This window comes from Xenopus laevis, chromosome 8L (genome assembly GCF_017654675.1).
Source record: "Xenopus laevis strain J_2021 chromosome 8L, Xenopus_laevis_v10.1, whole genome shotgun sequence".
NCBI classification, from domain to species: domain Eukaryota; kingdom Metazoa; phylum Chordata; class Amphibia; order Anura; family Pipidae; genus Xenopus; species Xenopus laevis.
In genome coordinates, this window is record NC_054385.1 from 43,058,275 (window position 1) to 43,072,449 (window position 14,175).

At 37.0% G+C, this 14,175-nt stretch overlaps 1 protein-coding gene across 5 annotated transcripts in view; it reads right to left on the reverse strand.

The window, feature by feature from the left end:
- dcx.L (doublecortin L homeolog) overlaps positions 1-14,175 on the reverse strand; it is a 57,274-nt gene that overhangs the window by 9,104 nt on the left and 33,995 nt on the right. For 2 of the 5 annotated variants that reach the window (XM_018229854.2, XM_041572745.1), the window contains exons 4-6: positions 12,619-12,721; positions 10,768-10,887; positions 2,831-2,925 (exon numbers count right to left, since the gene is read on the reverse strand). In XM_018229854.2, coding sequence (XP_018085343.1) covers positions 2,831-2,925; positions 10,768-10,887; positions 12,619-12,721 — 318 coding nt within the window. Of the gene's footprint in view, positions 1-2,827; positions 2,926-10,767; positions 10,888-12,618; positions 12,722-14,175 lie in introns of all 5 variants that reach the window. The other 3 variants (XM_041572743.1, XM_041572744.1, XM_041572746.1) reach the window with 2 other exon arrangements.

Here is a 14,175-nt window from a genome sequence, read left to right on the forward strand (position 1 = left end):
ATTCGAATTAGAATTTTGTCGACTTCTGCACCGACTTTTTCTAGCTGATTTCTTGATAAATTGGTTAAATTTGTGGATGGGAGTAAGGTTGACTTTGTTTTCATAAAAAAATGAAATACATTCAAGTTTTAAGAAATGCCTCCCTCTTAATGTATAATACTATATCTATTTATATTCAGGAAACAAATTCAGCTCCTGACAGCAGTCTCTTACAGAATGCTAGCCCAAAAGCACATCTGTATATGTTGCCAACAAGCAAATGTCTATTCTGAATGAAACATAAAGCCACGGTAATGAAAACAATATGCAATATATTAATGTAGATAAATGGCAGAGATTTAAAACTTTTGGGCCATATTTCTACCATGGTTGTCCCTCAAATATTAAACTAACTTGCTGGTTGTAAACACAAATAAGCGAGCTTAATTCTAAGCAACTTTCCAACATTAATTACAAAACTTTTAATATAATTGTTTTTTACTACATGTAATATTGATACAGTATTATAGTATCCAGCTCCACTCTACCAAAAACTCCAGCACTATGAGTCTTGGGTGGAGGGTTGCAATACTGCATCAATGGAACATGTCATAACTAGTGAACTAGTGAAACAGCGTTTAATAGCAAATACATTTACAAATTACAGTAAAATGACTGATTAGAAATACATTGGCTTTCATTATGCAAATGTCATACTGGGTTTACCATGCCTTTAGTTTAATCTTAAATTAATATTTTCTTTACATCTGACATTTAATATACCATAGTATCAATTTTGTTCAGTAGGTTGTGCTATATTTTGACATGGCTCAGACTCCCTAGCTTCTGCCTCATCTGTAATCACTGTACAAGAGGGACTGCTAATCTCTGGGGCCTATTTATCTGCATTGTAGCTGAAAAAGGCTCAGCTCTTTTCTGTTACCATCAGCTTCTAGGCATTGCTTATAATTAGGTTGTTCCCAGGCAGCCTTTTATTTTATAAGCCCTATCCAGTGGTTCCTTCTATAACGTTAATATATTTCCCTAGTCTAAGTTATTAAATGAGATCTTGTCCATGTTTCTCTATCAGATTCTGACCTTGCTTCTGCTTAACTACCTTAACTATCCACCTGCCTTCTTCTGTCTATCCCACGATTTGTCTGATGATTTAATATCTCTTTCCCTTTGGGCTGATGCAGTGTCGAACTGGCCCACAGGGATACCAGGAAAAGTCCCGGTGGGCCATTGTGTCAGTGGGCCCTCATGCTGCTAGACATGTGGCCTATTTCATGGCCATTCCCTATTTCTATGAGAACAAAGTGGCTAAATAGATGGAATAATAGATTATAGCATGTAAAGAAAAGGAAAATAGATGAGTGAGGAAAGGAAGAATAATAGTACTAAGATGTACTGGTCTAAGATTAATTGATGGGCCCCTAGTCAAAGGTTTTTGGGTGGGTCCCTGGTGTCCCAGTCTGACACTGGGCTGATGACTTCTCCTAAAGTCAAAATTGACTGTTACATGTAGACATGCAAGTTAAGACAAGAACCCCACAACTGCCCTTGGATGTTAGGTAACATACATACCCCATAACTGTCCTTGGATTTTAGGTAGCATACATATTCAGTATATCTGATCCTGATCCACTAGGCAACATATCGTTTCTCTGAATGATTCACAAGTATTAAGCCTGTCCTACCATTCAATGGTGTAACTATAGAGGCAGTAGACCCAGCAATAACAGGGAGGGGCTCACAGTGAGAGCGATTGGTATGAATTTGCAACCACCATACCCTGCATTTACATCATGTGTGCTGGTGTGGGTGGTGGGGGAGGCCAGCAGAAAGTATCCACAGATGCTACAATGCAACATAGCTGTGTTTCCTCTGAGTATAATCACAATAGAATAAAAATAAACGATTCTAAGGAACTGACCAAATTCATCCCTGATTATATACCAATAGTAAAATATGCAGGCAAACAATCCCAGTTTAGTTTAAAGCTGGTCATACAATGGCTGATAAAAAACGCTGACCTTGCCAGCAGCAAATATGCTCATGTACAGTCTCTGACCGAAAATTGGTTATATATTGTTCTAACAGGCAGACGAGGACCTCATCTGAGAGTTGATGCGGTGCTCACCCAATGGATAGTCATAGGCCCTCTTTATCATCCCATTATTAGTTGCACAGTATGGCTGGTCAAATGATGCAATGAGCCAGTCATCTGTTAACCTTTCCAAATGAGCAGATCTATCAGTGTATGGTCAACTTCAGAGGATCCAAGCGGTAAGCCAGTATAGAGAAAGCTCCACATAAGATAGTAGCCGTAATTTTTTTCTGAATGGTAAGTAAAAATTATCTATTTTAATGTGTATGAGTTATATGGTCACATATAAATGATTATCATCATTTTTGTGTTTAGGACTGTTCAGTTGTAGACTTTAAAACTGTACAGCCCAGGTAGACAACATTAGAGAGTCATTTATTTACATTAATATATATATATAGTGTGTGTATATATATATATATATATATATATATATATATATATATATATATATATATATATATATATATATATACACACAAACCTAGCAGTCATGTGATACCTTCCACTCATTCTGAATCGAACTTTCCCAGACCTAGCCTGACACTTTTCTTGCTCAGACTTAGCCTGAGACTACTCTTTCCTAGACCTAGCTTCAGATGTTTCTTTCTCAGTCCTTGCATGAGACTAGTGGCTGTAGAGGTTCTGAATAAGAGATACATGACTATTAGCAAAATCTATCCCAAAATCCTTCATGATTTGTCTGAGAAAAGTCAATATAAAGGATAAGAAACATAATACCTTGTGCTTACGAAGGCTTCCTGGGCTGGTTGGGGTAGAGATTGGCGACTGCTTGGATTTGGGTGTTGACAGCTGACTGCTTGATGTTCCATTGGCTGCCATACAAAGGCAAGACAATATTATCACATTTGATTGTCTTTTAAAGTGCATGGTTTGAGCATTACAATGACCAAAGTATCATTACAAAATTCTCACTTTAAACCAGATAAAGAGAAAGGAAACCTGAGAGTCAAAGCTTGTCTATCCAATGGTAGCAATGGATGTTATGTTTGGCGGATCATTTACCCATGTGTCTGATTTCAGATGCTCAGATAATACTACCACTTTTATAAGGAAAATAAGCAGCAGCTTTTGGTTATGTACAAATCTATTCTCTTGCTTAATCCCCAGTTAGCTTTCTATATAAACAGAATATCCCAAACATATCCCAAAGTATACATAATGGCCTCTGAATGCTGAGTAGCTTATGACTGCATACATACTGCTCATTATTTCATCAACTGTAAACATTCTGTCCATGATGAGGACATGATTATAGTGGATATCTGCATATAAGAATGAAATACTAATGGGCCTATAACTTCACTGTCTGACTTGCCATCCGACTTGCAGTGACCTTTGATAAGTCAAGCTGACATGGAATATCTTTAAAATTAAACATACACATAGCACTAAAGAATAAAAAATGAATGGCTGGGTATAATTTATAATCAATCTGTTTTCAGTACAATGGCCAAAAAGGCTACATGAATTTGTTTGGCGAGCCCAGTTGAATTAGATGTCAATCATGTAACATTTAAGAAATTCTGCAAAACCAGATTTTTCTGCTTTTGATCTGGACAAAAGTATTTCATTATGTGTTGGGTGCTCTGAATTTCAAGTGGATTGTGTTGGCTGGCATTGCATAGTAAACATAATGCTCTCTGGAACACTATGGGGCACATTTACTAAGGGTCGAATATCGAGGGTTAATTAACCCTCGATATTCGACCATCAAAGTAAAATTTTAATCCATCGATCGAAGGATTTTCCTTCGATCAAAAAAAGCTTAGAAAGCTTATGGGGAAGTTTTTTTTAAAGAGACAGTACTTCGACTATCGAATGGTCGAATAGTCGAACGATTTTTAGTATGAATCGTTTGATTCGAAGTTGAAGTCGAAGGTCGAAGTAGCCTTTTCTATGGTCGAAGTATCCAAGTTTTTTTACTTCAAATCCTTCACTCGAGCTTAGTAAATGTGCCCCTATATCTGCAGCACAAGTAGCAATAACAACAAATGTGAAGCCTTACAGAGCCTTTGTTTTTTAGATTGGGTCAGTGACCCCCATGTAAAAGCTGGAGTCGAAGAAGAAGGCTACTTGTTTTAAAACTATAAATAAGAAAAAACAAAGGTTAGTTGAAAAGTTGCTTAGAATTAGCTATTCTATAAGATACTAAACGTTATCGTAAAGGTGAACCACCTCTTTAATTTAGGCTCTCAGTAACCTCAGCTACACTTGCAGAAAAGCACAGTCACTCACCAAAGTTGTACTGTAAGTCTTATTGTGCCCATGTTTTTTACCCACAATGCAGTGTTGTTCCTAGAATTCCAGCATAATACCTGACTTTGAGCATGTGTCGCAACTTACATGAGATTTACCAGTGTAAATCAGAGCTGAACGATCACAATGTCATTATGCCCTGGTTCTGCCTCTGGTCATCACTATTTATATAGTTGCACTGGCATGGTCTTTTCCCCTTCAGTGGCTTCACAGATGGGTGAGTCAGACACGGGTATATAGGTAGCGATCACTCAACAGGTTTATAGGGTCTTGGTTGGAAGCTGATAGGTTTAGGGAAGAGTGAGGAAACCTTTCACACTTTTAGGGCTCCAGGGCTCCTTTTTTTTTTGCAGTAACAACAGGGAACCTACTCACTTATTATAGGCAAGGCTGGGCAAAGGGTCAAGGCAGGCAGCTAGAATCAAAGTCAGAAACAGGCACGAGTCAAAACACAGTATTCAGGCTTGAGCATAATCTAAGTAACCAGAAGCCAGCTTAAGCAATAATAGAAATATAAAGGTGCATTCACACCAAAACCACACAGAAAATGACAGCAAGAGTGTCTAGGTGTCATTACATGTACTCCCATGTCATTGTAGTATAATTCTGTGGTATTAGCCCTATTAAAAGCCACCACACAACTTTCTTGGAGAATTGGGTTTAGTACTGAATACTGTTTCTGCCAACGTTTCATTGTAACTCTGTAGAGAAAACCTATGTGGTTGTTCTGTTAATATTTTGCCTGTGAAACTATGCGTTTTTATCAGCTCTCCACTCCCCAGTGGCATTAGGTCCCATAGACTTCTATGTTTTTTTTACAAAACATTTTTATATATAGAGGCAAGCCGGAGAAAGAAAGTGCATTGGAAAAATTAGCAAATTGCACAGAAACTGAAAAAGACCATTTAATATTCCCAAAGAATTAGAGATCAAAAACGTGGTAAGTGAAGTCCAACCGTAAACCAATAAAAGGGCATTACCTACGTGCATAATAAAAGAAGAGAAAAGATAAATAGATGCTTTAATTATACTCTGCCCCCATGTCCCTGAATACAAAGCAAATATGAACTATTAACTATTATAATCATTATGTTGTTAGGTAGCAAAAAAAGGAACAGAAGCCTTTCATCCCTTTGCCATGTAACATCGTTTAAGGGTGTTTTGTTTTTCAGCTGCAGTCTCCTGTTAAAGAGGCAGTCCTTCTTTACAAAACGTAGCATTTTCAAACAGTATGCTACAAATAATGCCATTTCAGTTGTTGATTACAATGGTATATGTTGTAGAAATACTACCAGAATTAACATAATTTGTTTTATTAACTAGAGTAGAAAGTTGGATATAAACTGTATCTATCTTCATCTTGCTCTAGTGTCCACCATCTTGTTTTACTATGCTCCTCTTCTCTATCTAAAATTGTTGCTCTGCAGGGCCCCTCTATATGAGGGGTCCAGGACAGCTGTTTCTGGACCCCCCCAAAGACAGCTATGCCTAAATAGGTTACATTTCCTGGAATTAACAGTGTCTTTATTAGCTATTATTATTATTACTTTTATTATTATTATGATTATTATGATTATTATGATTATTATGAGTATTATTATTATAATTATAATATATCTTTATTATTATCTTTATTATTATCTTTACATATGACTGCTTTAGGCCAGATATAAATGAGTCAATACATAACATAGTGCCCTAAACTTGTACAGAGTGAGCTAGACTGAAAAAAAATATGGTGACCAGTAGAGATGATATTTCATCCTCCCTGTTAAATGCACTGTGCCTGAATGATTACATGAGCATTTATGACATTTAAGAAAAAATCATTAGAAAGAATACAATTACTGCAGAAGCAAAGGCACAAGATGAAACAGAAGGTATGTTCTAAAGTGAAATGGAGCCTAGTGATCATGAATTTTGAAGCATTACCAGTATTGTAAGGGGTTTCTTGCTGAACAAAACAAGGTGGTTCTAGACTCCTCAGTTGTCCAAGCATGTGACTGAAATGCATATGATCTGAGAGCCTGTCTGAAGTATCACCTCTTTGTCTAGTATTTAGTTAGACAATGTGTGATCCAGTGGGCTACTTGTTTGGCTCGGCTGCCTAATTGGTTGGTAGGTTAAAAATGTTTCTCTTGGCCAACATTGCCACAACTGGATCCATGATAAAAATCAATGCTCAGCTAATAAGAGCTTCCACAATGAAACCCTTGGGAGCTTTCCTGTGCCAGTGTATAAACTCAAGATGTTTTAGTGTGTGTGTGTGTGGGGGGGGGGACTCCCTTTGTTGACTGCATGCAAAATTACACCACTATTTTATTTTGGTAAATGTATGTGAGTGTAACTGAACCATTCAGAATTCAAGAACTTCCAGAATGCACCTAATTCAGATGTCAACCAACCATGATCACATAGCGATTGTAAAGGGAACATTAGGCCCATACAATGGTCAGTAGACTGCCAACTAGAATATCTTGAGCTGGTCATACACATTAAGATCCACTCGTTTGACGAGGTCACCAAATGAGTGGATCTATGATTTGACCACCAATCAGATTATATCATCATATCATCCGATCATAACAGGAGCCTATGAGCTCCTCATCTGATGGGATTTTCAAATCTGCCTGATATATATCTTCCCACTATTCAGCCATATAATTGTTAAAGATACAGTTGGCAGGGTGCTTGTGCACTGGCAGACAAGTTACTGACTCTGTCTGAAGGGGCCAAATCGGCTTTAATCTGTCTGTGTATGGCCTGCTTTAGTGACCAGCCAGTGTCTACCCATCTATAGTTACAAAGCAATGATGAACTTAGAGTCATCTGGTCAAACACTATTTTTTAGAGCAGAGATGCCACCAACTGAATGTATTAAGAACTTCGACTCAAGGGCCACGTTTGCGGTATTTCTAAATGCAGGAAATGTGCCTTTTGATTGGCAGCTGCCTTCAGGAACCCACACCACTAAGCAGTATAAAGCTTTGAGCTTCATCTTAACAAACTGCATGATGGAAAATGTTCCATTCTCTTGTTGGTGATGCATAAAAAGCAAGATCATGTCAATTTATATTTTTGAAGACTCAAACTTTTAATAATCTATGTTATTTCCATTAGGATGAGTCTTACTGGACAGCATAGTGTTAGTCAGTAGGCTTCTATTTCCAACAGGAATAGGGAATTTTTTAAAAGCCCATCAAGATCTGTGTGTGTATTGTGGCAAATACTGTTTGGAATGGTGAGAATTAATGGCTCAGAGCAAACACAGGTACGGTCACATTCTGACTGTGCCACATGAAATAACTCAGTGAAGGCAAAGTACTTCAGCATATTTCTATGAAAACCCCATAAAGACAGGACCAAAATTAGAAGCGGTATCTGCTCTGGGTAATTGCTTCAGTCACATAGAAATGCCTTTGTTTGATCCCTAGCAGCTACATTATAGGAACATACAATTAAAGCCTGGAAATAACCTTGCTTTATAAGATTATCTTGCTGCTAAGATCTACCTGTAACTCTTTCATTGCTGAAATGTTGCATCGTACTAATACAGCGTAGATCTTCAATACAGAAGTGTATTTTGGTTATACAGTATGGGGCACATTTACTATAGGTCGAATAACGAGGGTTAATTAACCCTCGATATTCGACCATCGAAGTAAAATCCTTCGACTTCGAATATCGAAGTCGAAGGATTTACCGCATTTATTTTGATCGAACGATCAAAGGAAAAATCGTTCTTTTTAATCCATCAATCGAATGATTTTCCTTCGATCAGAAATTACTTAAAAAGCATATGGGGAAGGTCCCCATAGGCTAACATTGGTTTTAGGTGGCGAAGTAGGTAGTCAAAGTTTTTTTTAAAGAGACAGTACTTCAACTATCGAATGGTCGAATGGTCGAATAGTCGAAGGATTTTTAGTTTGAATCGTTCAAGTCGTAGTCGAAGGTCTTGTAAATGTGCCCTTATGTGTTTATTTATCTTATGTTACAGATGGAAATATATATTATTCACAAACATACTCGTTTCTCAAGTATAAAGAATAATTCATCTGTCAAAATTCATATTTACAGATGCTAAAATCACAGTTATGATCAGGGACCTCCCAGGAAAAAATATTTCTGGGCCCCCCTCCACCTCCCCTTGTGTGTATACATGCAATTGCATGATTAATAGTGAAAACAATATATTAAAAGTTTTTCACACGTTCCCTCACAGATACAAGGTCTGTTCCCTGTGTTACAACACTGGTAATAATCAGGTAATATGTTAGGGACCAGAAGCAAAACCAGTTGAGCTATCATAGGGGATCACAGAGAGCTGAGCATGTTAGTCTGTTTACTAAAGTTAGTAAAAAATGAAAGTTACTAAAAACTGTCTTTAACCCATAGCCTATTATTGCTGCAGATATTCTTGCAACAAAATTGCATGTTTACTAAAGTGCAATGAGAAAAAATTTTTAATCGAAGTGGTGTTAATTATACAAGTGTAGCAGTTAGTTTCAGTGTTATTTCTGGTGAATTGAAAGGTTTTTGGCGCTCATTTAGGTTAATTGCATAATCTGCTATAAATCTTAGAGATTTTTTGGCACCACTGTCAATAGCCACACTAATGAATATATATTTATATATATATATATATATATATATATATATATATATATATATATATATATATATATATATATGCGTTTATATAACATAAAATTATTACCGATTTATGAATCTATTATTATTCATTATATTTATGACCAATTAAGTAAAATCACGAGTCTCAGGAATAAATTATTTTCACATTATACTAATTATTCTTAATTAATTCACTAATAATAAATTTATAAGTGTCGTTCTTCCCCAGTGCAATCACTAATTTAACTGCTTATGTTAAAAACACTGACTTTACTGAATGTGATAATAGGTGTTAATATATATGTGCACCAGAATATTCATAATGACAGAAGTCCTTGAAAACACTGACTTTACTGAATGTGATAATAGGTGTTAATATATATGTGCACCAGAATATTCATAATGACAGAAGTCCTTGTAAGTTAGCATGCACCTTTACTAAGGTGCGATAAATAGTGGATAATGTACCCCCTACTGTAATTTATAAAGATATTAGTAGTCACCTTGGAGTTATGTGACCTGTATAAAAGCACTCGGCCTGCGGCCTCGTGCTTTTATATGGTCACATAACTCCTCGGTGACTTATAATATCTTTATAAATTACAGTAGGGGGTACATTATCCACTATTTATCGCACCTTAGTAAAGGTGCATGCTAACTTACAAATTACAATGATAGATAGATGATAGATAGATAGATAGATAGATAGATAGATAGATAGATAGATGATAGATAGATAGATAGATAAGATAGATAGATAGATAGATAGATAGATAGATAGATAGATAGATAGATAGATAGATAGATAGATAGATAGATAATAGATGATAGATAGATAGATAGATAGATAGATAGATAGATAGATAGATAGATAGATAGATAATTGATAGATAGATAGATAGATAGATAGATAGATAGATTGATAGATAGATAGATAGATAGATAGATAATTGATAGATAGATAGATAGATAGATTGATTGATAGATAGATAGATAGATAGATTGATAGATAGATAGATAGATAGATGATAGATACTGTAGATAGATAGATAGATTGATAGATAGATAGATAGATAGATAGATAGATAGATGATAGATAGATAGATAGATAGATAGATAGATAGATAGATAGTCCGTACAATGCTGCATGCCCGTTGGTCTGGTAGATAAAGATTATTCTGAATCATAAAGGTCAAACTAGCTTTTGGGGCCATATGCAGCCCTCTCTCTCCCCTAGTTTGCTGTCCCGTGCTACACCCCCCCATTTCTGTGTTTTAACCTCCAATTGGCACACATTTCGCGAATGCAAGCTGGAACAAAATTTCGCGCATGCGCAGTCGAGCGTGCACAGAGCCGGCGCCCGCCAGGTTGCCTAGGGCGCCTGGTCGGGTTGGCCCGACTCTGACCCAAGGGCTCACCAGAGGAACTGACTAAAGTTCAGTGCAGTAAGTACTAAATGATAAAGGTGTTTTTTTTCTGCTATTGGGGCCCACTAGAATGGTAGGTGGTACTCTGGAAGATCATATGTAATAAATATAGACTGTCAAAATCTTGATGACATCTTTCTTGCTTTTGCACTCTACCTGGTGTGGCACCTGATACACTTGTGGCACTTATAAAATTTGACTGGTGCCAAAAACACTGCTTCTAATAATGGGACTAAGTGATGTGTACTATTCCCCCTGGTATCAAACAGTTCAACCATCTATATTCTGGCTACAGAGAGGCTCTCTGGACATTTTCATACAACCTTCATGGTCATATACCTGAATCGGCAGGGGACTTGCTCCGACGTGATGGTGCTGGGCTCTTTGCTGTACTTTTCAGATTGGCAGAAGAAGCAGACTTGGGTGTTTGAGCTGGAGTCCCTTTCATTACACGGCACTCTGGAAGGAAGCCAAAAAACATGGATAAAACCATGGGGCAATAAAGCTCATTATACAAGATATTTTCAACATTAACGGCTGGACTTTGTAATGGCAGGACCAGGGCTAAATACCTTGCATGATGCAGAATAGTTAAATCAAGTTCCCTGACCCACAAAGACAAAAAAAATAGACCAATTGCAAAAAGAAGGTTCATTTGTAAAGTGAACTACCTATTTAATAAGAATAAGCAAAGAGTTAAACCGAACAGCATATATCAGGTCATCCAGACAAGCCTGTTGTAAATCATCATATTTGTTAAAATGATGCACTCCTACCCCAGATATGTGCAGTCAGGCAGAATATAAAATGATGCACTCAGTGCCAAGTTCTGAAATCGAGGAATGGCCTTGTTCCATTTCATAAACCTCATCATATCCCTTATGTCTGTGTGCACCATCGGTGTATTTTTAGCTGTACGACTGCAGGGGAGGATGTGGATATTGAATCCAATTGAGTTTGTATCAAATGAATTGGTTGCCAAGCAAACGACTGTTCTGCAAAATGGAATAGAACAGCCCTTTCTGACTAAGCAGATCCGCAGCTTAATATTTATAGAGAGCTGAAATAAGAAACACTGAGAATGAATCACTGTCCATAGTGATAATCTGACATATAAAGGCTAACGTAAATGTATCTCTGCCTGCGAATTTCAGCGGATGGAAAATTCCCCTTATACCCCTTGTTCTCCTGTCACTCACAAAAATGGAAACCACCTGTCACAACTAGTTCAGGCGTTTTCTTCTGCTCCAACTTGGTCAGCTTTGGGCTGAAAACCTCCTGCCACATTGATCATTTACACAGAGGGGGAATTGACCATTATGCCATTACCCAACAGAGACAAAGAACTGCATTGTATGCGTAATGGCCACCTTCACCCCCTGTACCTGTATTTCTCTGCCAGTGTTTTTCTGTCACACCCTAAATGCATTTATTTGATATACAGCATCATATCAAGTGGCTTCCAAATGAGATAATGAAAGACTGACATGCTGCTTGTACATCTATGAATAAAATATATTTGGAACCAAACATGGAACAGACTTTAGTGAAGTTAATGTTTTCCTAATGTGCCATGTTCTGACAGATGCTATGTCTTCTGCAAAAGACCCTATAGTATAGGTTTGTTGTTTAGAATTAAAAGGGCCACTGGGATTATTTTGTTTTGGCATTGATTTAAGGGCACAAATAACCTCCTTCCATTTATAACTGTTATTACACCTTGATTTTACAGTTCACCTCACCATGACTCTGTTCCTCCCCCACAATAATCTTACTCAAGGTTACTCTTCAGGAGGCTGTCAGTAATGCTTACCGTATATATGTGAATTATATTGACATTTATAGCCATGTCTTTGTCTTCCACATAAAATGAAACTAAATATATTTTCTTTTGATTTAACTATAGTATATCAGTATCGTATCACATATATATATATATATTAGTATATAGTTTATTTATGATGGGCCAACTTTTTCTGCAGCACTTTAAATAAAAACAGAAACAGATCAATCACTAACAATGGAAAAATCTTAAAATCTACTTTCTTGTTTCCTGCTGTCTCTATTGTTGTTTTTGTTACATGATCACTTTGAATGAAGCCTGTATAGCGTATGCTCGAAGAACTGTAGCTTTTTATATTACATAGACCCGACAAGGATTTGCCACATTCTAATCCCCTTTGACATTACCATTTACATCCAGGGAGAAGTCATCTTGTGCATATCTGAACTTCTCAGGGCCACAGGCGATGAACACATCATCCTCCCCAAAGAAATCGTGCAGACAGGTTACCTGCAACACAAATAAAGGCAATGTTAGCTTTGAGTTTAGTAACTATGACGGGGGTCAGTGCAACAACAGCCCAGTGACCTAGCAGGTATCTTGGCGAGACATTGCCCAGCCTTGCTTCTCCAGACTAGTGTTGGGCGATGAATCGCTCAGGACCGAAAAGAATTCCTACTTCACTAATGAATCTTGTCTCACCATGAGCCTATGGCTGTTATGTATATATAAGAAGTATTACCACTGTTGTTTTAGGAAAACTGCTTTGCCTCTATGTTACGTGTTACTTTTGTGCTTTAATGGAGAACTAAAACTTAAACTTATGAAGTATAGCAGAAATGTTGTACATTATGTTTTGGGCTTCTAAACCAGCCCAAAGTAACTACTCTTTAGCAGTAAAGATGTGTGCCTCCAAAAATGCCCCTGTGGGTCCCCATTTTCTTTTCTGCTGATTCACTGCACATGCTCTGTGCTGCTGTCACTTACTGAACTTAGGGACTGACACACAATATACTGAATAGATAGATAGAAAGATAGATAGATAGATAGATAGATAATGCAAATGTCATAATATAAGGCTAATTAGTTAGTAATTCAGATTATTGGTGCATGGCAGTGCAATCCAGCACAATTAACATCAGAATTGAATAATCAGCCCTGTAGCATCAGCTTCTATGACAGGCAAACCGCATTTTCTGCTTGATAATTTGATAACGACCCCTAAGTTTAGCTTCTCAACAGCCCACTGAGCATGTGTCTGTCCATAAGAAACTCCTGAGACAACTCGGAAGGCCTGGATCATTACTACCAACAAGCTGTTGAACCTTGTGCCTGGTTCATTAGTGTATAAAATATGGCATTTCAAGCCAAATTTATAGTTAGGGTTTAATTGCCCTTTAATAGATGGGTGTAAATAAAGAACTAGCGGCCTTTCCTTTTCTGGCAAAACAGCAGTTCTATCATGCGTTATTGCTGACCTTTAAAAGTGAGATAAAGCCACTGGAAACGATAACATTGTACCTTTAATATATGCAATTTTATTTTAAAAATTGGATACAGAAACATACCCAATACTAATAAAATGTGTATAAAAGTATAACTCAAATGGAAACTTTTAGCATGATAGTATCCTTTCGGATAATATAATCTGACCCACAAACGCATTACATACTGTACTGTATCAGCCCATAATTTGGGAGAATAGGACAGTACTCTGATATTCTTGTTTTAGTTGCTTTAAACTGGGATATTTTAGTCATTTTCCAAACCACAGACAGACCCTAGGTCCAAGAATTTGCAGTATACTGCCTAAATGATTCATTTTCTGGCTTTACACATTTTTGTCTCATCAGAATGGATTGAGGAAAGGCTTGGACCCTCAACATGGAAGGGGCTAGTTCTGCTCTTATTGTCATTGTGGCAACTCTTTTTGTTCTTAATGTAAAGTCTTCAGCCTTTTTGCA